Genomic DNA, 24,304 nt, shown 5'->3' with positions numbered 1-24,304 from the left:
ACCCCTTAGTGTGGCCAAGTCACGTAGTACTGTGAAGTCTCCTCAGAAATATTCCTTAGGGCTCTTTCACATCAGAGCTTGCGTTGGGGAACGCTCAAAGCATACGTTTTGTTGTATGCGTTTTAATATGCGTTGCACTGCAGTGAGTGTGCGTTTTTAATGCGTTTTCAATGCGTTACAGCACATAGGAAAACGCAGGTAATTTTTTTTTCTTCTAGTTTTCAACTTTCTACATTGTTCCTCTGTTGCATTCTGGGACTGATTGCCTGCGTTAACGGATTAAAAACGTGCATAGTGTGCGTTTTACATTGACTAACATTGTAACCAGGGCCGGATTTCTGCAAAGGCTACAAAGGTCACGGCCTAGGGCGGAAAAAAATCAGAAGGCTAAAAGGGCGGCAGGACCTGAGAGAGATAAGAGGCTGCATGTCAAAATAAATCATTTCTCCTGCTCCGAAGCGCCCCGGCTTTGCTGCACACACAGTCAGAATTCCAGAGCTCCGTGTATTTTCCTTACTTCGTGGTGTGCGATGAGACAGTGCTATCTACTGAACATACAAGCTTCAGTTTATTGCCAGGGGTGAGAGAAACATGGATCACAATGTAGACAATTTCTGATCCAGTAAAAGTAAACATTTTAACAGAATTATTTCCACTTTACAACTCAAGCTGGGCTAAACAATGTATTGCTGGTCAGACTGTTAATGACTTGAGCCATTCCTTCTCCTCTCCCCCTGGATTGTAAATCTTAAACAGAAAGATAAGGGTTTTTTTTTCCTTAGAGAGATTTATAGCAGCCCCTTCTAAGCTAAATCTTAACCCCTTGCTGGCTCATTTTAAAGGCAGCAGTAGTCTAGTATGAGATAGACAACTTCTCTATAATTATAATTGCAAATGTACTGTTGTATACTTTTGTATTGTTACATTCTGTTTTGTATACCAAAAGTAATAACATACACTAAAAATTAAAAAAATATATATTTGTACCGTGTTGGCAAACAGTAAAAAAACACCTGTGAAAGAGTCAGTACAATAAATACTATTAAAAAAATGCAACAGATCTGTGATTACAGAAGAGCAGAGAGGGAGATGAATGCCACTCTGCTACTTCATGCCTGGTACACACCATGCAATTTGCCATCAGATAGATGGGTTCAAATTGATTATTTCTGACAGGTCTAATCTGATTTCTGATCATTTTTCTAATCGACTTTGTATAAGTGATCGGAAAATCGATTCAACCCATCTATCTGGTGCGTACCAGGCATTAGGGACTCACTGCTCTAACAGTAAAAACAATCATTCATCATTTTTCAGAGAGAAAACATTCATAGGTATCCTGCAAACAAGTGATTGTTAAGGCTCATACATACATCAGACTATAGTCTTTGGAAAAAGAAAGATCACAGTCCAATCTTACCACCCTTCATGTAGTATGAGAGCCATACCTTCACAGTCTTTTCTATGGAGCTGAACTCCCCATCAGAAAAAATCTTTGCAAGATTCTGCACACACAGATGCTGTACAGACACAAAAGATCAGTATCTGCAAAAGATCTGTTCCTGCCACAGATCCGTTCCTGCAAATTGCATTCATAGTCTATGAGATCTGCAGATCATCATAAACACCTTGTTTAACTGACATTCATCTGCAGATCAGACAATCATCTGCAGATCTGAAAATCCATCCTGGTGGATCGGATCTGCAGATGACTGTCTGTTAAACAAGGTGTGTATGATGATCTGCAGATATCATAGACTATGAATGCATTTTGCAGGAACAGATCTTTTGCAGATACTGATCTTTTGAATGTGTACAGCATCTTTGTGTGCAGCATCTTGCAAAGATTTCTGTCTGATGGGGAGTTCAGCTCCATAGAATAGACTGTGTAGAGTATGGCTCTCATACTACATGGAAGGGGGTAAAATTGGTCTGTGATCTTTCATTTTCCTAAAGGCTCATACACACATCAGACCACAGTCTTTGGAAAATGAAAGATCACAGACCAATTTTACCCCCTTCCATGGAGTATGAGAGCCATACCTACACAGTCTATTCTATGGAGCTGAACTCCCCATCAGACAGAAATCTTTGCAAGATGCTGAACACGTTCAAAAGATCAATATCTGCAAAAGATCTGTTCCTGCAAAAGATCCGTTCCTGCAAAATGCATTCATAGTCTATGATATCTGCAGATCCTCATACACACCTTGTTAAACAGACAATTATCTGCAGATCAGACAATCATCTGCAGATCTGAAGATCCATCCTGGTGGATCTGATCTGCAGATGAATGTTTGTTAAACAAGGTGTGTATGAGGATCTGCAGATATCATAGACTATGAATGCATTTTGCAGAAACTGATCTTTTGCAGGAACAGATCTATTGCAGATACTGATCTGTTGCATGTGTACAGCATCTTTGTGTGCAGCATCTTGCAAAGATTTCTATCTGATGGGGAGTTCAGCTCAATAGAATAGACTTTGTAGGTATGGTCCTCATACTACATGGAAGGGGGTAAAATTGGTCTGTGATCCTTCATTTTCCAAAGACTATGGTCTGATGTGTGTATGCACCCTGAGTGTGTGTGTGTGTGTGTGTGTGTGGGGGGGGCGGTTGGTGGTACCGGGCCTAGGGCACTGGGAAGTCCAAATCCGGCCCTGATTGTAACACATAAAGCTAGCATCGGCCGAAAAACTGCGCCTGGGTGCAGTGTAACGCAACGCACAAAAAAGCTGTGTTATATGTGAAAGCTAAAATGAAAGTCTATGGACTTTCATTTTACCTTGGTTAACGCAAACTTTACCCCTTGTGTTGAAACACAGAAAATCTGCCCTAATGTGAAAGAGGGGTTGTGCAGACAGACCTTTCTCTGCAGCTCATTAGATTCGATTCAAAATGGGTCAATTGCATGTCAACAACAATTGGCTCACTTATTCCAGGTGAAGGCAAAAGCAACCTGAACTCAAAATTCTGTCACCACAAGCCGTAAGGGCTCCCTCACGCTATGTGCAAGGCTGTCAGTTATGACGTACCCCACATTGGCTATCATTTAGAAAAGTGTGTTCGGTAAAAAAAAATCTTGTCGGGAAAATACAGCATTCAGTATTTTAGACTTCTGTTTGCTAATTAATAAAAATGTTTACACTTGCGATAGAAGTTCGGGGATTTCCCAAACTAAGGCTTGCGGTAACATGAGAAGCTGGCTGAGTTGTTACATTTCTCTGTGCAGAGACAGCATTACAATAAAAGAGGCAGCCCCAACTTCCCTTTAGATGTGATTTTTTTTTTAAAACTGCCTCTGTTTGCCCTGATTTTGTGTAATAGTCTTTCTAAACAATCTATTTAATTGCCACAGCTTAGAAGAACTTCAAGAAATGTTACACATGCAGGCTTTCTGATGTGAAATATATCTGAAAACAAGCACCCAAGGAGTTAAAAAACACACCCTGGGTATTCTGGGATGCCTTTTTTTGTTCTGCTCTCACTGCTGCTGCTGCTGCCTGGGAGGTCTGTTTCCATTAACACTGCTGTTATCCGCATACTTATTGCCTTTTCAATGCAAGCGGTATTCTCTGTCCCAGTACCGCCTACTCTAATCTTTATGAATTGACTTTTAGTGACGTGTTTAGATAATCACCGCCAGGGATGCTCACAAATTCTAATTCGGATGAAATTCGAATATGGTTATTCGAGTTTCATCCTGCTAATTACTGCAGCTGTGTGGGTGAGTGAGGGGGAAGGGGGGGGGGTTAATCTTACCCATCAGCCGTCTGCTTCGCTCGTCCTTCGGCGCCTCCCACGCTGCGTTCCAATCCGGCGTCACGTGATTACATACACTTCTTCCTTCCGGGTTGAAGGAGGAAGTGTACGTAATCACGTGACGCTGGATTGGAACGCAGCATGGGAGGCGTAGAGGGACGAGCGAAGCAGACGGCTGATGGGTAAGATTAACCCCCCCTCACTCACCCACACAGCTGCAGTAATTAGCAGGATGAAACTCGAATAACCATATTCGAATTTCATCCGAATTTGTGAGCATCCCTGATCACCGCACAAGGCGGCAATTTACCTCACTGCTCGGGAATGTCAGCTTTTCATGCTGAAACATTTTGCTAAGTGGTCGGTAAAGTCAGCTGTTTTCAGCGTTACCGCATGCAGGAATGCTTTATGAATGATAGCCATTATGTTCAATCCATATAGTAACATGAAACAATTGACTTTCAGGTTACCATTCACACGATGCAACGCACCCAGGAACAGTTTTGCAGATGATGCAGACAATTTCCTGTCGATAGTCTAGTACCTAGGTTCTCAACATGTGGTACGCGTACCCCAGGGGGTACTTCTGATGGTTCCAGGGGGTACTCAAGCTTGCTATACTTAACCAAGAATAACACATTTAGAGTTTTAGAAAATGATAACCTTATTTAAACAACACCAAACTAGTGTTTTAGCTAATTAAAAGCAAGTAAATGCTTGGAAATGGTTTAGAGCCAATTATCATGTACTACGATTACATATATATGTGTCAAGGGGTACTTGTGATAATGTTTACTATGCTAGGGGGTACTTGGTGGATACAGGGTTTTAAAAGGGGTACATACCAATCAAATGTTGAGAAACACTGGTCAGCGGCCGTACGCACTCACGTTATACTGTATGTTGCCACGAATGCTGGGCACTGGCAAGAGTGCACAAAGGAGAGTTCATGCACACGTTATTTAGTGTGAATAGGACCTAAATGTGGGCCTAACATACAGCATGTACTTCAGTACATCTTCTACAGAACAACCAGCGCAAGAATCAGTGTACACAATGATACCACATGCCCAAGGCGTTACCTGATTGAGGTTAGGAGAGGGATTTTGGGTCCACCCAGGTCGCTGCTATCGAACACTCTGGAAAAGAAAATCAGTACATAAATAAAAAGAAACAAAAAGAAGCTGAATGTTTAATTGTAGTGGGGAGAAAATGTATTAAGTATTGTTTGCTGCTCTTGTATTGAACTGAGTGGGTCATACATGTTTCTGAAAGGGCCAGCAAGTTCTTGTGAGTGCTACTGAGGATTTCTAGAGACCCGTTAGGGCTGGTTCACACAGCAAGAGCTTTTTCTAAGCGCGTGTGATTTTCAAAGCTCTTACTAATGTAATGCTATGAGTGTGTTCTCACTGGAGCGATGTGATTTTATAAAAACCACTCAGCATTGCATTAGCAAGAGCTTTTCAAATCACTAGCGCTAAAAAAAGCTCTTGCAGTGTGAACCTGCCCTTTGCTCTTCTTTCCTCTCAGACTAAGTATTCATTTTCTTGTGCCTCTGCCAACAGTGGATTCCACTCCCGTATCTCTCTGCATTCCGTCCTTCCTGGATTACTGTAAGTCATTGAAGCACGCTAATGAAGTTTTTAATCTACATCTAGTCTTTTGTAATGGGTTTAAAGAGACTCCGAGCAGTGCAGAAACTATGGAAAGATGCATATCATTTTAAAGCTCTCTTTCTCCTCTTTCCAATGATATATAAACCACCACCCTACGCCTTTTAGTTTTCGCTATTTCCGTGATTGAAATTGCTGCGGCCACAATTTCAATCGCGAAAATAGATAAGACTAAAAGGCATAGGGCGACGATTTAGGTGTCGCCAGAAAGAGGAGAAAGACAGCTTTAAAATGATATCTATCTTTCCATAGTTACATTGTATTACACAGGGCGACTTTTTCCTAAAGTCAGCAGCTTCATTCTGCTGAATGGAGCTGCTGACACTGGGGAAAGTGCTGTGTTGATGGCATAATATCTGTACTTGCTGAGTTGGGGGTATAAAATCTGCTCTGGTAAATGGGAGACATGAGGGCTGCCCATGTTAATAGGCACTGTCTACAATACATAGGCTCAATGTTATGTTTTTCTACATCATTTCATGTATACTCCGGCCTCCCAGCAGTCTGAAGTATGTTGACCCGGCCCTTGACAACAAAAAGTATGGGGGCCCCTGGTTTTAGAATGTAAGGCCTTTTGGCCAGGGCTCTCTTCCCCTTTTGTCTAACAATGCTGTGTAATGGGTGTACATACCCCTCTTGTAAAAACATGTAGTTAATTTGTTCACTGTATTAGCTGTCTTGTCTTGTATCAAGTGTTGTATTGTATACTCTGTATTGTTATACCCTGTATGCTATTGTACAGCGCCACGAAAGATGCTGGCGCTATATAAATCAAAAATAATAATAATAATAATAATAATAATAATAATAATAATAATAATAGAGATATTCCTAGAGGTAGCCATATCATTTTACAACAAGCAGGCCACACACACAATGCAGTTACCCAAATTTCACAATATCAAACCTAAAAGAATAAATGTTCCCTAAAGTCATACAACAGCATTTGGAAAGTACAACAATAATACAGGAAATTGCCAGCATCAGTGACTGATCTAAAGCGTGGTTTTACCTGTGCTGTCATGAGAGACCATTTGATGTGGAAAATTACTGCATTGACCATGTGAGCTATTGGAGAACCTAATAATGAAAAAGGACCATGCTGAGGTAAGCGTGTGGATAGAGTTCCCTGTTCTAGTAGCGTGTATACCGTATCATAATTAGTATTTCAGGCCCATATTGAATGTATGGAGTGCTTCTAAGATATCTACAGATACTTCTCCAGAGAGAAAATCATAAGTGATCCAACACAGCTGGTATAGAGCATTTTTTTTTAATAAGGATAGTCAATGAGATGCAAATAATTCAGAGATTATGTAAATTTATGCAACTTGAAAATGTACTTATTGAAGCTCACCTCCGCTTCATTCTATCTGTCCCTTTTCATGCTTGCATTACACATCACCTCAAAATGATTTGCATCACATTGACCGTACCCCATGTTAAAAAAAAAAATGGTTTGCTACCATATTACATGGTAACAGCTTGCCCTCGCCTCCTACTGAAACACAATGGAGGTTGCTGAAAGGTTAGTAAATTAGCAGCTGCAGGCTCATGCAGGTCCTTAAAGTGTGGGCTGTTTAAAATGTCAGATTAAAAAAAAAACTAACACAGATAATGCTGCTGTATACAATTGCAATCGCACTCACTGACTCACAAACCTCTGCACAACCTTGATAATGGTCTGATATGACCCAGGTGTGGGGGACAAGTCCTCGCCACAGTCCTGCATAGCATTTTAAATGAATCCAGTCCAGGTTTGCTGGATCACTTCTGGTATCCCCACTGGAGAGCTCTGTTGAAGCCATAATAAATCAAGCACTTGCTTGCACAGCTGATTCTGGGGAAGCCTTGGTCAGCTAAGTGATGTCCTCACAACCTTGGTCTGACCAGCTGTGCTGCTTATTTACCGTATGTGATCATCAGCAGAGGCAGTCAGGATACGATTCCCAGTGACTGGAGAGAAATACGCGGATGCCACACTTCTCGTGTGCCCGTATAATGACACCACAGGGCGAGTCTGCTTCTGGCTGAGCTGCCGGACATCATAAATGGCTACATCTCTGCAGGAAGGACAGAAAAACATGAATGAATGACTCCCTGCCTTCCGCTCTCTTATAAGGTGCTATGAAAAACAGAAGGTATTTGCGATTATTCAGGTTGAGTGAGCATATGAGGTTTCCCATGATACATCCCTGCTGAATATGCAAATCGTCCTTTGTTGTCCCTGATAGCTAAACACACCTCCAGATCCGCTGGAATGCAATGATGTCACCTTGTTAATATTACAGAGCCATAATAATCCAACATGCATGCAGACTGTTTCGGATTAGTTGATCCTCATCAGTGCATGGCATGGATTAATATGGCTCTATGGGGTAGGACTTGAAAAGCCCAGAGTGTGATGCACAGTGGGACACCTCGGTCCCAATGACACTCACTCCAACCTGAATAATTGCAGATACCTTCTGTTTTAAGAAGGCAAACGTCTGTTTTTCATCTTAGTAAGGAGGCTTTTTGGTCTCTTTTAGCCCCTTCCACACTCCTAGGAGTTCTGGTTCACCAGGAGCTTGCAGGGCAATCTATAACTTATAAGGTGCTGACACTGTAAAAGAATTAGGCCTCGTCCACACTTGTGTTCAAAAGTCAGATTGCGGAACGGATACTGTAAAAACAGAACAGATGCGAACGGATCCAATGTTAACCTATGGAACCGTACACATCAGTCGTCTGAATGGATCCGTTCCATCCGTTCCACTGACCGACCCACGAGTTCCCTGCAGCACCAATTTTTCTGGACACCATAGCCCAGCAGACCTGAAACAGAAGCTGAAGCGCTGCATTGGGGGCAATGAGAAGACGGAACGTTTCTTTACACTAGTGAAGAAACAGACCGTTTTAAAATATAAAAATACACTTTGGGGGTGGGGGTCTGGGGGGGAGGGGACGACGAACGGAAGCAGCACAACAGAAACGGAGTAGCAACGGATCCGATCAACCAGTGATCAGATCCATTTTCACGGATCTGTTTGCCACTCCAACGCTAGTGTGACCCGGACCTTAGGCTTGTGCCAACAGCTCTTTGAAGTACTGCAGATGTGGTTTCTCAATTACAGCATATTCTATTCTGCTGCATTTATATGATTTTTAATTTGCAGTTACAAACATGATGCATACGCTGTTTATGTTGCTTATATTTGCACTGTGGTCAGTGTACACATGCCCTAAAGTAATTTGCCTAGGATGTAATCCAAAGCACTCTAATTGTCACTAATCACAGCAGGAGAACAGTCACTGCACAGGGCACAAATCCAAATCGTTCAGGACATAAATGAGCTCCCTCTGCTGACACTGCAGTACAGACTTCTGTTACAGGGGCGGTGTTGATGGCTCATGCACTATTTCTCGCTGCCTCCTCACGTTACTGACAAGAGCTTCCCATTCAGTTATGACATATGGGAAATACTTCAGAGCAGAGTTTGCTGATCCAGTTCTTGTAAATGAATAGAACGGCACACTCGCTAGCCAGTGGGCTTTATTTTTGTCTTGTTATTGGACTATAGAGGTGCTGTTTGTGTCATCTAGGAAAACATTACCTAGATTTTCTCACAATTAAAGTAGCACTAAAGTGAAAAAAAGAAAAGAAAAACAACTTATGATATAATGAATGGTATGTGTAGTATGGATAATTCATAGAACATTAGTAGCAAAGAAAAGAGTCATTTTTATTTTCTGTTATATAGCTTTTTTTTTTTAAATAACACTGCATCACTAATCTCTAATATTTGCAGTTTATAAACAACACTCTGTATTTTAAACTATAAATCAGAGCAGAGCTAATGACCCTTTGAACTTTCCTGCAATAGAACCTTAAACAAGAATCAGCGAGAAACAACGTTGAGATAAGTACTTCAGAAAACAGCACTGTAGCCGACCAAGCTTGGCCAGAGAGCTCAGAGAAGCTCTTTTGGATAGATAACTTAGAGGATACGTCCAAGGAGATTAAAAAAACAAAAATTCACTTACCTAGGGCTTCCTCCAGCCCCTGGCAGCTGTCCTGTGCCCTCACCGCAGCTCTGGTGGGGCCCCCGGTCTCATCCGGTGCCTTGTCAGATCCGCTCCTTCTGCGATTCAGCGTGCGGCTCACGTGGTCGCGCTGACGTAATCCGGACTGTACTGCGCAGGCGCACTTCACTTACAGGTAATGATCTTATGATATATGTTAGCCCAACTGTGCCCTCTCTCCTAATCCTCTGATGACGGCATACCACCGAAACCTGGTCGGAAAGGAGAGGTGGGCTGTAACCTGTATTACCAGTGAAAGGTTTTTTCTGATAAGGTGCACTTGACAAGTAGTTCTGCGCCTGCGCAGTACAGTCCGGATGAAGTCAGCGCGACCAGGTGAGCCGCACGCTGGAGTGCAGAAAAAGCCGACCTGGCGAGGCACCGGATGGGCCTCACCGGAGCTGTGGCGAGGGCACTGGACAGCTGCCAGGGGCTGGAGGAAGCCCTAGGTAAGTGGATTTTTGTTTTTTAATCTCCTTGGACGTATCCTTTAAGATTCTTAACTCTTCCTGTACTAGAAACCATATGAAACTCATATCTGTGCTACTAATGTTCTATTTCTTAGCTGTACTACACATACAATGCATAACAATTTTTTTTTCACTTCAGATACCCTTTAAGGTGCCCACTAATGGTACAATTTTTCAGAGAAAAATCACCCAAGCGACCAGATTGGATTGGCAGAAAATAAACACTGGACCCTCCTCGCATGAAATTACATATAAGGTATATGCACTGACAGCGTTTCAAGTGCACCTTACCAGAAAAACCTTTCACTGGTAATAGAGGTAATAGCCCGTCTCTCCTTCCCGACCAGGGAAGTATGCCGGCGGTATGCCGTCAGAGGATTAGGAGAGAGGGCGCAGTTGGGCTAATATATATTATCAGATCATTACCTGTAAGTGACGTCAAATCCGCGGTATTCCGCCACTGCCGTTTCTCTCTTCCACATTGGGAAGCATAGCGTGGCTCTGATTGGCTGGGTGGTGTCACGTGAGCAGCTGACATTCATGGACTAATAGGAATGCTGCTGCGAGATTTACTAGTTACCAGCTGACGTCTGGCGCCCAATGAGCAAGTGCCAGAGTGTAAGCCAATGCGAGGGCTGGCTGAGGGGGTCACATGACACCGCCCAGCTAATCAGAGCCACGCTATGCTTCCCAATGTGGAAGCGAGAACGGCAGAAGCAGAATACCGCAGATTTGACTTTATCAAGGAGAGAGGATCCTCTCTCCTTGATAAAGCGGGGTGACGCCAGCAGAACTAGTGGGAACTTGTCCCCTTCAGGGGATTCCTTGTCCCCCCTGCTGATCTGTTGAGATTGACCTTATCATTTCTGGGCTAAGTAACTCCTATTTTTTGCACTACTCCACTTTATGCTCTCTTTTCCTATGGGCTGCTCCTTTGCCTCAATTTTCTACCAGGCATCCTCTTATCACTATTAATACTGTACATCTGGATAGCAATTGTGCACTTTATTTTTATATATATGATGTTTATTCATGTGTTTTTTATTTAAGATTTTACTGCACAGGTGTTTACTGGTCTTGCATCACACTAGGTTGTGTATACTGAACCAGGGTTCTCCCGCTGTAAAAAAAATAAAAATAAAAATGCAGCATGCTGTGCTTTTAAAAACGCAACACACAAGTCTGACAGTATGGTTTACCTATGAAAAATAACATTTAATCCATTTTTGAATATGTACGCAAAAATTTGCAAACACAAAGCTTACAGTCTATGCAAACTAGCCCTTGCCATTAGCAAAGTACTATAACAGGACTGTGCAAAGTACGGCCCGCATCCTACACGTTAGTGTTGTGAATCTGGCCTGCCAATAGAGGGCCCTCCCTGCAAAGTTGCATGTGGTTTATAATGGACAAGTTTAACTCGCCCAATCACACTTTCTATCACCGACCTCCATAGCCACAGCAGCATCATGTAACCCGCCATCGTTACATGCCAGCATGCCACATGACGCCGCTATGGCCATAGAGATTGCCGCTAGAAGATGCGATTGAGTTAAACCTATCATAACGCCTGGGCTGTGGAGTCGGAGTCAAAGCAATTTTTGGGTACCTAGAGTTGGAATTTTCACATCTGAAGTCATAGTCAGATGACTTTTGTACCAAAAAGCCCAATCACTGCTGGAATGGGGTGAGATCCTTATTGAGTAATCCACCATGCTGCCCAATTGCAGCAATAGGGGGAGGGAAGGGTTAATTGGAGGAGATAGGTCAGGAGGATCAGACCCCAGGATGGAGTTTAGTTATTGTAGTTAGAGGGAGTTATTAAAGGAGTCATCAATCAACTCATTCTACCCCCAGTACTACTTACCTGGGGCTATCTCCAACCCCTGGCAGCCATAGCGCCGCAGCTCCACTCTGCCGCCTCGCCAGGTGTCCTCTACTGCGCCTGCGTGAGCGTCGCTGTCAATCACCAAGTGGTCCGGAGCATACCGCGCAGGCCCAGAACTACTGTGCCTGTGCAGTACACTCCAGATCACGTGGAGGTGATTGACAGCGGCGCTCGCACAGGCGGTCCTGCACACCGACAGGGACTGAGAGCAGAGCCGTGGCGAGAGATATAGCGGCTGCCAGGGGCTGGAGGAAGCCCCATGTAAGCAGTACTGGGGGTAGCATGAGTTGATTGATGACTCCTTTAATGAGCACAAGCACATACTAGCACGTGCGCTGTGCTCATTAAAAGCTACAGACTTGCAATAACGTCGTTGAGCCTATCAGGGGTTCTGCAACAACATGAATGTACTGTAGCTGGGTAGTAAAGTGGTTAAAAAATACTCAGAGCAAAGTATGATAAAGGTGCCTTACCCAGCTCCCGTCACCGCACATAGGTCCCTCTGTAGTGGATGCACACTGACTGTTCTGGCACTCGGTAAACCCACAGATGTACGCTGTTCATATGTTGTTCCTGGAGTCCGCCGATCCACAATTGATATCTGAGAGTCCCAGTGACTGACTATCAAGACTGAGCAATCAGCTGACAGGAAGTCAAATGAAGAGAAACTTTCTTCCTCGTCACGATAAATCTACATGGATAAACAAAACTAGCCTGATCAGGGATATTATTCAACACAAGCTCTGTGCTCAAGGAACACACCAAGCAAACACACATTTAAAAAAAAAAAAAAAAAAAAAAAAAACGAACATCAGGTTCCTGGCATTAGGGAGAATAATATGCCCACCTCCTCTCTCAACCCCCTGAATGCTTAAGATATCTCATCTATACTCCACACCATCAGGCCGAATTCACCGAGACATGTTCAATAAAAGCTTCATGTGAGGTAGTTTGCCTCATGCGGTAAAAAATATTTTTACTGAGGATTCACTAAGATTTTGAAACGTGGTATTAGTTTGGTAGATTACCAAAGAACTGTATGACAATTCACAAATGTTTTTACCTCACTTTTTTTTTTAAAAGAAGAAAACCTCATGCAGTATTCAATTCGGTATTTTAAGGTATTTGGTATTTCATTCACTATTAGATGGATTATTGCAGTGCATGGAAAATAGAAGCAAGATGTGATACAGATAGCATTTTTCTATTGCACTGAAAAGTAAAGCACAAGTCTAAGGTGCGTTAAATTAACATAACATTTTTATCGGCTCCAAACAATTAGTATCATATTAACCATTTCTAAATTACAGTAGTATCCCTTTACATTAATGTTCAAGGGACCTGGCCAGGTAGTTTATATCAGAAGATTTTATATTCATACAAGTGCATAGTCCGGCCAAGGCAACCGAGTTTACTATAGCCAGAGGTTTACTATAATGAGATTATACTGCGTTACACAATAATAATAATGTAGATTATGCTATACAGAATGCAAAATTAAGGGAATTGTTTTATGTCATTCTGAATAGTTTAGTTTTCACCTTTGCCGTTTCCCCTCTTCTGTAATCCTACAAATTGCTGTTAACATCTTGTTTTACCACACGCATTATCCTTTGTGAATTGACATTTATGAGGCATTTGCCTCACTAGTTGGTCATTTGAGTTTTCCATGCCGTAAAAGCCTTTGTGAATTCACATTTCACTAAATGTTTGATAAAATCAGTTTTTTGCTTTAACACACACTGTAATGTTTTTATGAATTGAGGCCGAAATGGAGATCATGTAATTTCAGTATCCAGGCAACACCATACTCTTCATTACAATGGCTGGAATAGTGGCAACCCCTACAGACAGCATAGGTAGCCAGCAACCCCAGCATTAGGGTACACTGACACTGCAAGGTAGGATGGAAGTATATCTTCTCCTTTCCCAAGGTGCTTCTGTAATAAAACTATAATTAAAAAGAAACCTTATTATGGAAGCAGCCATATTTATTTCCCCTTTACAAGTGCAGATCGCTTGCTTGCCTTCTGAGTCACACACATGGACGAATAATGCAGGCAGTGGAGAGGTGCATAGCCATTCAGGTCAGTAGCCTAGTACAACTGGGAAAGTGGCATTTCTAAAGAGGATACTAACTACTTACATAAATACATTTTTTCTCACTCCCTACAATCTACAATAAAGTGCACCACTGTGTTTATCTCCTATCTTTAGAAGCAGCAAGTGTCCAACCATATAAGCACCATTAAAGGAACTCCGAGCACCTCTTATAAGTATGCCTTTAAGACTCCGACCAGTACTGCAAAGTACTTAAAGATGCATACCTTTATGTAGCTTGTGCGCTCCTCTTATTTGATGCCTGAATGCATCGTTCTACACCAAATAGTTTTCGTTCGGTTTCAATTTAAATATCGCGGCTGCCATCTTGGCTATGTTGTAACTTCCGGGTCACCCGTCTTCTCTTTTAGAGAAGTGCATCACTGAATGAAGCAGGAAGAGGAAGTGACACGTGTGGCCATTGCAAGAGGCTCCTCCAGAGGGGTCATAGCATGACTTTGTTGGCAGTCGTCTGGCTTAAAGGCATACCCATGAGAGGACCTCGGAGTCCCTTTAATGCCCTCAGATGTGCTGTGTACCCAATGTACCCTAACTGAAAACATTCTCTTGGTTTAGACAATGTCTACATAAAAAAACAAACAAAAAAACAAACACCTCACCTCATCAAAGACAGCACGAGTGACATCCCCGCAGCGCACCGTCCCGTCATAGCTGAGTGACAGCAGATGCTCTGAATGAGATGGGGAGAAGGACAGGCTTCCAACAGGTCGGGAGTGAAGATCAAACACATAAACTCCATTATCAGACGACTTGTCATTCTAGAAAGGCATGAGAAAGAATGTGGTCAGTGTATAATGCTGTGTGAGTTGGAATCAAGCTCTACATGCAGTAACACCCTTTTATTAGTTAAAGAGACTCTGAAGTGAGTGAACCAGCATGTGTTTACTGTAAAGCACCTTACATAGTGCTAAACCGTCGCTATCCCGTGGCAAAACGAGGGGTTTTTACCCCCAAATCCCCCCTGCAAAATCCACGACTTTCTTGGTCATGGATTTTGCGGCTCATGGAGGCAGAGCTATGAGCTGCAGCTCTGCCTCCATGTGCGTCATTTGCCGCACGGATCTCCGTCTCTACCCCGCCCCTCTCTGTGAAGGCAGATTGAGAGGGGCGGGGGAGAGGCAGCGATCAGGAGGGATTGACGCGCTGAGAGGCAGAGCTACAGGGCTAAGATCTGCCTCTTCAGGAAGCGCTCCCCCGAGTTTACAGAGGGGATCTGGGGGTATAAACCCCTCGTTTTTGCTGCGGGATAGCGACTGTTTAGCACTATGTAAGGTGCTTTACAGTAAACATGCTGGATCACTCACCTCAGTCTCTCTTTAACAGAGATCACTGAATACTACAAGCAGCTCCACAGTTTAGCGATGTGACCCAGCAAATTGATATACATTGCAACACCCATACTTTTCACATAGTCCTGTCCAGGCACACATGTGGGAGGATCTGTCATGATGCAGCCAGGGGCAAAAAAGCCTGACCCTATCAGTAAGTATGATTTGGCAAGCACCTTTGAACACCAATGCCTGTGTGGCACCCTGCCTGTGCTTTTTGGGAAGAACTCAGATGTTTATTCACCAAGTACAGGGTCCCTTAGAAGAAATTGTTGTTGGCACAGACAGCACAGCAGACCTTCATGGGCATACACAATACACGGGAACACAACACAGCGGGATGGGATATGCACATATTACATTAACACATGTATGCTCATATTAACATTAGCAGTGCACATATTGCTCATCTTCACATAGTTGGGATTGGTGTGTGTATATAAATGTTACATTGGCGGAATTGTTACGTGGGCACAGCCTAGTTATATTTTTGAGTGGCGATGCTCTTTCTAATTATGCAGTGTTCTCCCCAGGTTCTTTTAGCCGGGTTCTCCACCTGGCTAATTTTGGTGACCACCCGGCTATCATCGGCTCTCCTCATATGCTCTAAGCCAGGGGTCAGTAACCTTTTTGGCTAAGAGCCAAAAATGCCACATCTCTTAAACTAATTCCGTGAGAGCCATACAATATGTTTCAAACTGGGACAGTAGGGCTCACGTCCCTGTTGCCATGATGATGTGTATACAGTTGATCCGCCGGGCAGTGGAAGTGTCAGACACGTCTTCAGCTTCTCTTGGGTTTCAGCAACATCAGCAATTTCCCCGAGAGCAAAACAGGCGCAGGCTTGCTCATCACGGATTAAACGCTGGGCAGAGAGGCATTCTGGGTATTTAAACCCTGCCGCATCTACCCGCTCAGCTGGAGCAATTAGAGCTAATTTGAATCACGAGTAACCACCGTGGTTGCTGGTGATTAAATCCGTGATGAGCAAGCCTAAACAGGAGAAATACAGACTCATAGCTTGTACAATTAGCTAGCTGACTTGGGGTTGATTCACTTTGTAGGACTTTGGCCCAATAGGCTGCTTGTGACAGGCAGCTATTTGGGCCAATCAAAGTGTGGGGATCTCGTTCTACAAAATCACTGGACCTGAAAGGGTCTAGAGTGGGACAACTGGAGCACCTGTTCGTTTTAGGGTAGAGCGAGTAAGTCAGTAGTGCATGCTACAGCAGTGGTGTGCACTACTTTGAAAATTTTACTTGCGCTATCACACTAAGCTGTGCTGCTTGAGCAGTGTAGATTAGTGAATCAACCCCTACCGATTTGTCTGTGAGCCAGATGTAGCCATCAAAAGAGCCACATCTGGCTCCCGAGCCATAGGTTCCCTACCCCTGCTGTAAGCAGAGTTGTGGCGGCCCTGAATTCCCCCATTGCGCCCACCCGGCTACTTTTTTATGTCACCCAGCTGGAAAAAAAATCTTCGGGAGAACACTGTTATGTTTATTAATTTGCCTGTTCAGTAACATTTGCCTGGCATTGCAATCTGCCTGTTGATATAATGCACGTATCATTGGAATTTGCCAGTTCAGCAATACCTGCATGCCACTGATAATTGCCTGATGTTATAATGTTATTATCTGAATGTCATTGGGATTTGCCTGACTACAGTATTGGCTTTTTTGAAGTACTGATTATATTGCTATAAATTTAAGTTATACTGGTTATTTAGCCACATTTACAAGCTGTTATGACCACACCTTCTTTGCAACCCAGCATAATCTGGGCTACATGATGACTTAAAGAGACACTGAAGTGAAAAAAAAATGATGAGATTATGATTTGTATGTGTAGTACAGCTAAGAAAAAAACATTAAGATCAGATACATCAGTCTAATTGTTTCCAGTGCAGGAAGAGTTGAGAAACTCCAGTTATCTCTATGCAAAAAAGCTATTAAGCTCTCCAAAGTTAGTCGTGGAGAGGGCTGTTATCTGACTTTTATTATCTCAACTTTAATTGAACTGTTTACTTTTTCTCTGCTAGAGGAGATGTCATTACTTCACAGACTGCTCTGAAAGATTCATTTTGAATGCTGAGTGTTGTGTAATCTGCACATATTATAGGATAATGCAATGTTAGAAAAAACACTATATACCTGAAAATAAAAGTATGAGAATATTTTCTTTGCTGCTAATCTTCTAGTAATTATTCATAGTACACAACCAATTCATTATATCATATATTTTTTTTCGCTTCAGTGTCTCTTTAATAGGTTATATGGTTTAGTGTTTTAGTGCTTTGGGGACCACTTTTCAACAAATAAATAATTTTTGCATACAGTTCTTCTGAGTGGCGGTTGAATTAATTTATGGTTAGCAATGTTGAATGGGGTCAACCTGCCTTCCCTCTAGATTATTAGAGGTGAACTGATATTTAAAGGGACCTGTGCATCGGTATATCAAGAATATGGTACATGGTTTGCCTTACTTCATGTGGGATGTGTTGTATTTGACTAGATATAAATTATTAAAGCGGACCCAAACCAAACATTTTTTTTTATTAAAATATTTAGTTGCACCACTCTAAAGGTGCCCATACACTCGTCAGATTGGCAGCAGACAGATTAGAAATGCATCTGATGATCTATCTGATGCGTTTTTAGAACATTTTTTACCAGGATAGAATTCCAATAGATTTCAGTTTGAAATCTGTTGAAATTCGATCTGATGGCATTTTTTTGCCATCAGATTTCCATTAAGGCCAATGCAAACTGATAAGCAATCTCATCAGATCGACCTAAATTTTCCACCCTGCTAGTTCGATGGAAATCCATCGAAATCGATCGAAATCGGCCGTCGATCGGTCGATTGGCCAACCGATTTGCGATCGATCGATCGATCGACCGCGATCGATCGGTCGGCCAGAAAATCGGCTGAGTGTATGGGCTGCTTATCACATACAAAGATACATAAACACTCCTTCAAACCTATGATCATTTCAGTGCATGATTTTCACCCTTCTCTTTTCATAGCTAGGATTATACTGGGGGCAGCCATTAGCAATTCCTCCATTGCTGGACACCATCTACTTCACCAGTTTGCCGGAAAAATTCCGGCAATTTGAAAGGAAGGGAGGGGTTCCTCCAATAAATGTAAAATATTTTATATTTGTCATCATGCAGCTGAAAAAAGGCTGCTATTTATTATAATTTAGAAAATAGATTTTATTTCTGAAATCTTGTATTTTTAATTTGGATTCACTTTAAGGATACACTCTTTTACATTAAATATCCTGGTTTCAGCATCAGAATCACTTCCTATAGCTATATATTGGCTTTAGAACTCTCAGTAAAGAACATTCCACAGAGGTCACCAGGCAGGACTAAAAAGGTTGCAACCAGTGAGAAATGTCAGAATGTAAATCAGGGAGAGAAAAATTTTACAATGGGCAAACACTGACTAAATCACTTATAAATTAATATTGTAAAACGGTAAGCAATTTTATTCATTATGTTATTTTGGTTACAGTTCCTTTAACTCTTTCTGTACCAGCAGTCTCTGACCCCTTAAGGAGAAACCGTGATCAAGAATGGAACTTCATCCCAATCAGTAGCTGATATCCCCTTTTACGTGAGAAATCTATTCCTTCTTTACAAATCGATAATCAGGGGGTTCTGTATGGCTGATATTGTGGTGAAACCCCTCCTACAGGAAACTGTGAGGACCATGGTCCTGGCAGTTTCCTGTCTGCGAACCTTGTTGCATTGTGGTAAATAACCGTTTACAGCTGTTTCCAACTGCCAAAAAAGCAAGCAGCAGTTACTTCTAGTGACACCACCTGCCAGCAGTAAAAATGTCACCATGTGAGAATGTAAATCAGGGAGAGGAAAACTTTTACAATGGGCAAACACTGACTAAATCATTTATACATAATAATTGTAAAAATTAAGCACTTTTGCATTACATTATTTTCACTGGAGTTCCTCTTTAAGGAGGAGGCAAGAAAGCAAGAGAAACCGGCACTGCTAAAAATGCTGTTTAATTAAAGCTTCAGAAAACGAGATGCATACACTGTACATGCATAGCAAAAGCAAGCTTGCACTGTGAACATACCAAAAATGAGTGGGGTACCTTCTGGTGCGGTGAGTGCCAGGTTGTTAAGCCTGACAGCCGTTTCGCGCACGTCTGCGCATCTACTGAGGCTGCCTCCGTAGATGTGCAGACGTGCGCGCAACGGCCGTCGGGCTTAACAACCCAGCACCCACCGCACCAGAAGGTACCCCACTCATTTTTGGTATGTTCACAGTGCAAGCTTGCTTTTGCTATGCATGTACAGTGTATGCATCTCGTTTTCTGAAGCTTTAATTAAACAGCATTTTTAGCAGTGCCGGTTTCTCTTGCTTTCTTGCCTCCTCTGCCACACTGAACATACTATATACCAGAGCACGCTAAGCTGAAAGTGGGGTATCCAGAAGGCCGCCTGGGCACGCTTGCTACATCTGTAGTGCCAACCCGCCTTTTCCTCTATTATTATTTCCTCTTTAAGGACCAGAGACTGCTGATTTGAAAGAACGGTGCTCAACGACAATGAAATCGGCTCCTGACCGGCTTAGGATACTCTGCCGTCATACGACAATAGAGCTGCGCAATCAGCAGTAGTGTGCAGCAGGGATGATGAAATCTACACCCTGGCAGGAATAACAGGTTCCAAAAGGACGAAGATTTCAATCAGCGCAGACTGGAAGCGGTTCATTTCACTACAATGTAGTCTGGTCCCCAACAGTCAAGAATGGCGAGCCAGCCCATTGTATAAATAGTCTGAGCACCTCTCTCTACATCAACCATTATTGCATATTGGGCCTCCTTGCTGCATATTTATATCAGTGTTTGGCTATTAATTCACTTCTTTCTATTCACTGTGCATATACATAAGCTGAAGAGCTCAGCACTTACCAGATCCCAGAGTCCAACATTTCCCCACTTGTCTCCAGCCGCCACAAGTGTTTTGTTAACTGATGGATGAATTGCTACAGAGAATATTCGACTGGGGACAACTTTTGCAACATCCTTTTCTCTTAAGGTCAAACGTTTCAGACCCTCTTCATACCTGACATAAAAATATTTCCAAAATTATTTAAAAAAGAAGCTGAAACAATCATAAGCAGACAGAAGCGTAACTGCAGACATGAGGCCCGCACAGAAAAAGGTTGAGCTTGCACTCAGATAGACTTCTCCAGTACATTTGTCTGTAACTGGGGTATGGAGGGAAGACAATGGAAGGGTGGGTAGCAGGAAAATGAATGACTCGGGCAAATACGTCGCCCACTCTTCCAGTCCCCATAGCACCCATTGGCAAGCTATGCTTATAATTATACCATATGATTAAACTCATCAGCTTTTTGTATTTGATTGGTCCAATTCTGAGCTGCATAATTTTGGGTCAACTCCAAATGAACATCTCACTGACCTAGGGCTTGATTTATTAACTGTGATTTAATGTGAAGGAGCACACGCTATGCATGCCTTACAGAGCAGCGCTCGCTTACCCAGTTACGCGTGTAGCGATACTTCACAGGACCGCCTACATTTAAAGTTACAACAAATCAAAAAGACCGCACTCACGTCAGTGGGTAAGCTGGTGCCGGGCTCCCAGGCCATCACATCCAATCATCATGAAGGAGTCCGCACACAGACTAATCGGAGCAATCACCATAAATTTATTGTCCCATCACATGTATAGATACAAGAGTCTGACCTGCATAGGCCGACGATCGTTTCGGGGCCACTCAGGGTCCCCTTTATCAAGGCGGGTAGCAGAAAAGACATATACACCCTGTCATTGCAAGAACATCACAATAAATACCCCCAAACACAAATCCTCAACCCCACCCATGGGCGTGTACATCAATCGAAAAGACGTTAAACATTTGAATGACCCAAACTGTGCCCCATCATTGGGCCTCCTCACCTGTCAGTCAGTCCGTTCAGCCCCGCTCAGGACTCCACATGCCCACATCAGAGCGCATCCCACAAACCTCCGTCCGTGGGGTGGGCGTGGCCAATGGTCACCGGAAAAAATGTCCACCAAAGTGCGAGTGCGTCACGCGTACGCATAGACGCACTGTCACATGGCATGCGCACATCCAACGGGGTGCCAGCGCGCGACCCATGCGCGCATGGACGCACATCCACACGCGCGCATGCGTACAGCAAAAACCTCCTTCCGGGGCGTGGGCGTGGCCGATAGGCCCCCGCACGCACCATCCACCAATCAAAGTACCAATGCGTCACGCGTCACACGTACGCATAGACGCATTGTCCCATGGCATGCGTGCACCCAACGGGGTGCCAGCACGTCATATATACGCATGGACGCATGCCTCCATGCACGCATGCGTACATCCCAGCTGCAAAAAGCAGTCTCCACGGGGCGCACGACAAAACGTCATACGCAACCATCATGTGGGCATCAATACAATCCACGCGCATGCGTACACCCCGTAACCCGTCGCCATGGCGACCAATCATGCCCCTAAATGTAGCCACACACTACACACGCGCGCTGGCACCCCGTTGGATGTGCGCATGCCATGTGACAGTGCGTCTATGCGTACGCGTGACGCGTGACGTACTCGCACTTTGATTGGTGGACATTTTTTCCGGTGACCATTGGCCACGCCCACCCCACGGACGGAGGTTTGTGGGATGCGCTCTGATGTGGGCATGTGGAGTCCTGAGCGGGGCTGAACGGACTGACTGACAGGTGAGGAGGCCCAATGATGGGGCACAGTTTGGGTCATTCAAATGTTTAACGTCTTTTCGATTGATGTACACGCCCATGGGTGGGGTTGAGGATTTGTGTTTGGGGGTATTTATTGTGATGTTCTTGCAATGACAGGGTGTATATGTCTTTTCTGCTACCCGCCTTGATAAAGGGGACCCTGAGTGGCCCCGAAACGATCGTCGGCCTATGCAGGTCAGACTCTTGTATCTATACATGTGATGGGACAATAAATTTATGGTGATTGCTCCGATTAGTCTGTGTGCGGACTCCTTCATGATGATTACATTTAAAGTTACACGCTTTGCTATGTAAGCAACACGCATAAGTAAGGAAGGCACGCTCCTTACATAACAGCGAGCGATGCTATGTAAGGCATGCATAGTGTGCATTCCTTTCCGCAGCTTAAAGGGAACTTAACCACCCTGGCGGTATTGACGAGCTCAGCTCGTCCAGGAAAAACTTGCTGAAAGCGGTATTGACGAGCTGAGCTCGTCAATACCGCCAGGGAGATTTATTGTTTCTCTTCCCCGCCGGCTGCACTTTTCCCTCATCAGAGGGATTCCCCAGGATGGCTGGATGCCTGCCAGCACGCTGTGGGTAGCGATCTGTGCTACCCACAGCATACAGAACTAGCATCCAGCCACCCTGGGAATCCCTGTGCAGCCGGCGGGGCAGAGAATGTGTGGGGCTGTGCAGGGATTCCCCTTCTTTGCCGGCGGGTGGCTGGTGCGGGGATCCTCTCTGTGCGGGGGGCCGGGGATCCCCGTACTGTGCATGCGGGGTGACCCTTTTGTGTGTGCGGGGGGGGCGGGTATCCCCTTCTATGGGGCTGGTCTTGGCCGGTCGGGGACACCCCCTTCTATGGTGGGGGGAAGGTGGGTGTCCCCATCTATGTGGGCTGTGGGTGGCCTCTCCCTCCTCTTCCCCATCCCTCCCTCTCTGTCCCCCGTGTCCCCCCCCCCCCCCCCCCCCGATCCCGTGTCTCCCCCCTGTAAGAAGCCCTGATCTACTCACCTGAGGGCTTTCTCCTGCGGCGGCCACGATGGACACCCTCCTCCTCCATCGCCGAAGTCCCGGTCTGTGTAATTACAGTACGCGGCTTGGTGACGTCACCAAGCCGCGTACTGTAATTACAGAGAACACGAGACTTCGCGATGGAGGAGGAGGGTGTCCATCGTGGCCGCCGCAGGAGAAAGCCCTCAGGTGAGTAGATCAGGGCTTCTTACAGGGGGGGAGACACGGGATCGGGGGGGGGGGGGGGGACACGGGGGACAGAGAGGGAGGGATGGGGAAGAGGAGGGAGAGGCCACCCACAGCCCACATAGATGGGGACACCCACCTTCCCCCCACCACAGAAGGGGGTGTCCCCGACCGGCCAAGACCAGCCCCATAGAAGGGGATACCCGCCCCCCCCGCACACACAAAAGGGTCACCCCGCATGCACAGTACGGGGATCCCCGGCCCCCCGCACAGAGAGGATCCCCGCACCAGCCACCCGCCGGCAAAGAAGGGGAATCCCTGCACAGCCCCACACATTCTCTGCCCCGCCGGCTGCACAGGGATTCCCAGGGTGGCTGGATGCTAGTTCTGTATGCTGTGTGTAGTGGGGGGGACACAGGATCAGGGGTGAGACGGGGGGCATGGAGGACAGAGAGGGAGGGATGGGGGAAGAGGAGGGAGAGGCCACCCACAGCCCGCATAGATGGGGACCCCCACCTCCCACCCACCACAGAAGGGGGTGTCCCCGACCCACCACGACTAGCCCCCATAGAAGGATGATACCTGCCCCCCCCCCCAATGCACACACAGAAGGGCCACCCACACGCACAGTATGGGGATTCCCCCCCCCCCCCCCACAGAGGGGATCCCCGCCAGCCACTACCAGCCAGCACAGAAGGGGAGCCCCCCCCCACAGAAGGGACACCCGGCCACAGTTAGGGGGCATCGGGGGCAATGGGGTTGGGGGGGCAGAGGCACCCGCAAACCTAGCTCGCTATACATATGACTCCCTAGACCTGGCTGCACATCTGTCTCCTATACACCTGGCTGCACATCTGTCTCCTATACACCAGCAAACATCTTGCTCCCTATATACCTGGCAAAACATCTAGCTAACTACACCTGGCTGCACATCTGGCTAATACATCTGGCTATACATCTGGGTCTTATACTCACCATTGGCATGCTGATCCCTCGCCGCGTACCTCTGATAGCT

At 44.8% G+C, this 24,304-nt stretch overlaps 1 protein-coding gene across 3 annotated transcripts in view; it reads right to left on the bottom strand.

Moving 5' to 3' along the window:
- Nucleotides 1–24,304, bottom strand: part of WDR76 (WD repeat domain 76) — a 59,201-nt gene that overhangs the window by 1,327 nt on the left and 33,570 nt on the right. For all 3 annotated transcript variants that reach the window (XM_068274972.1, XM_068274974.1, XM_068274973.1), the window contains 5 exons: nucleotides 20,259–20,412; nucleotides 14,580–14,738; nucleotides 12,333–12,550; nucleotides 7,347–7,499; nucleotides 4,846–4,902 (listed from right to left, as the gene is read on the bottom strand). In XM_068274972.1, coding sequence (XP_068131073.1) covers nucleotides 4,846–4,902; nucleotides 7,347–7,499; nucleotides 12,333–12,550; nucleotides 14,580–14,738; nucleotides 20,259–20,412 — 741 coding nt within the window. The remainder of the gene's footprint in view (nucleotides 1–4,845; nucleotides 4,903–7,346; nucleotides 7,500–12,332; nucleotides 12,551–14,579; nucleotides 14,739–20,258; nucleotides 20,413–24,304) is intronic.

The sequence above is a fragment of the Hyperolius riggenbachi genome, chromosome 3, assembly GCF_040937935.1.
Source record: "Hyperolius riggenbachi isolate aHypRig1 chromosome 3, aHypRig1.pri, whole genome shotgun sequence".
Taxonomy (NCBI): domain Eukaryota; kingdom Metazoa; phylum Chordata; class Amphibia; order Anura; family Hyperoliidae; genus Hyperolius; species Hyperolius riggenbachi.
This window is presented reverse-complemented; position numbering and strand designations above follow the sequence as displayed.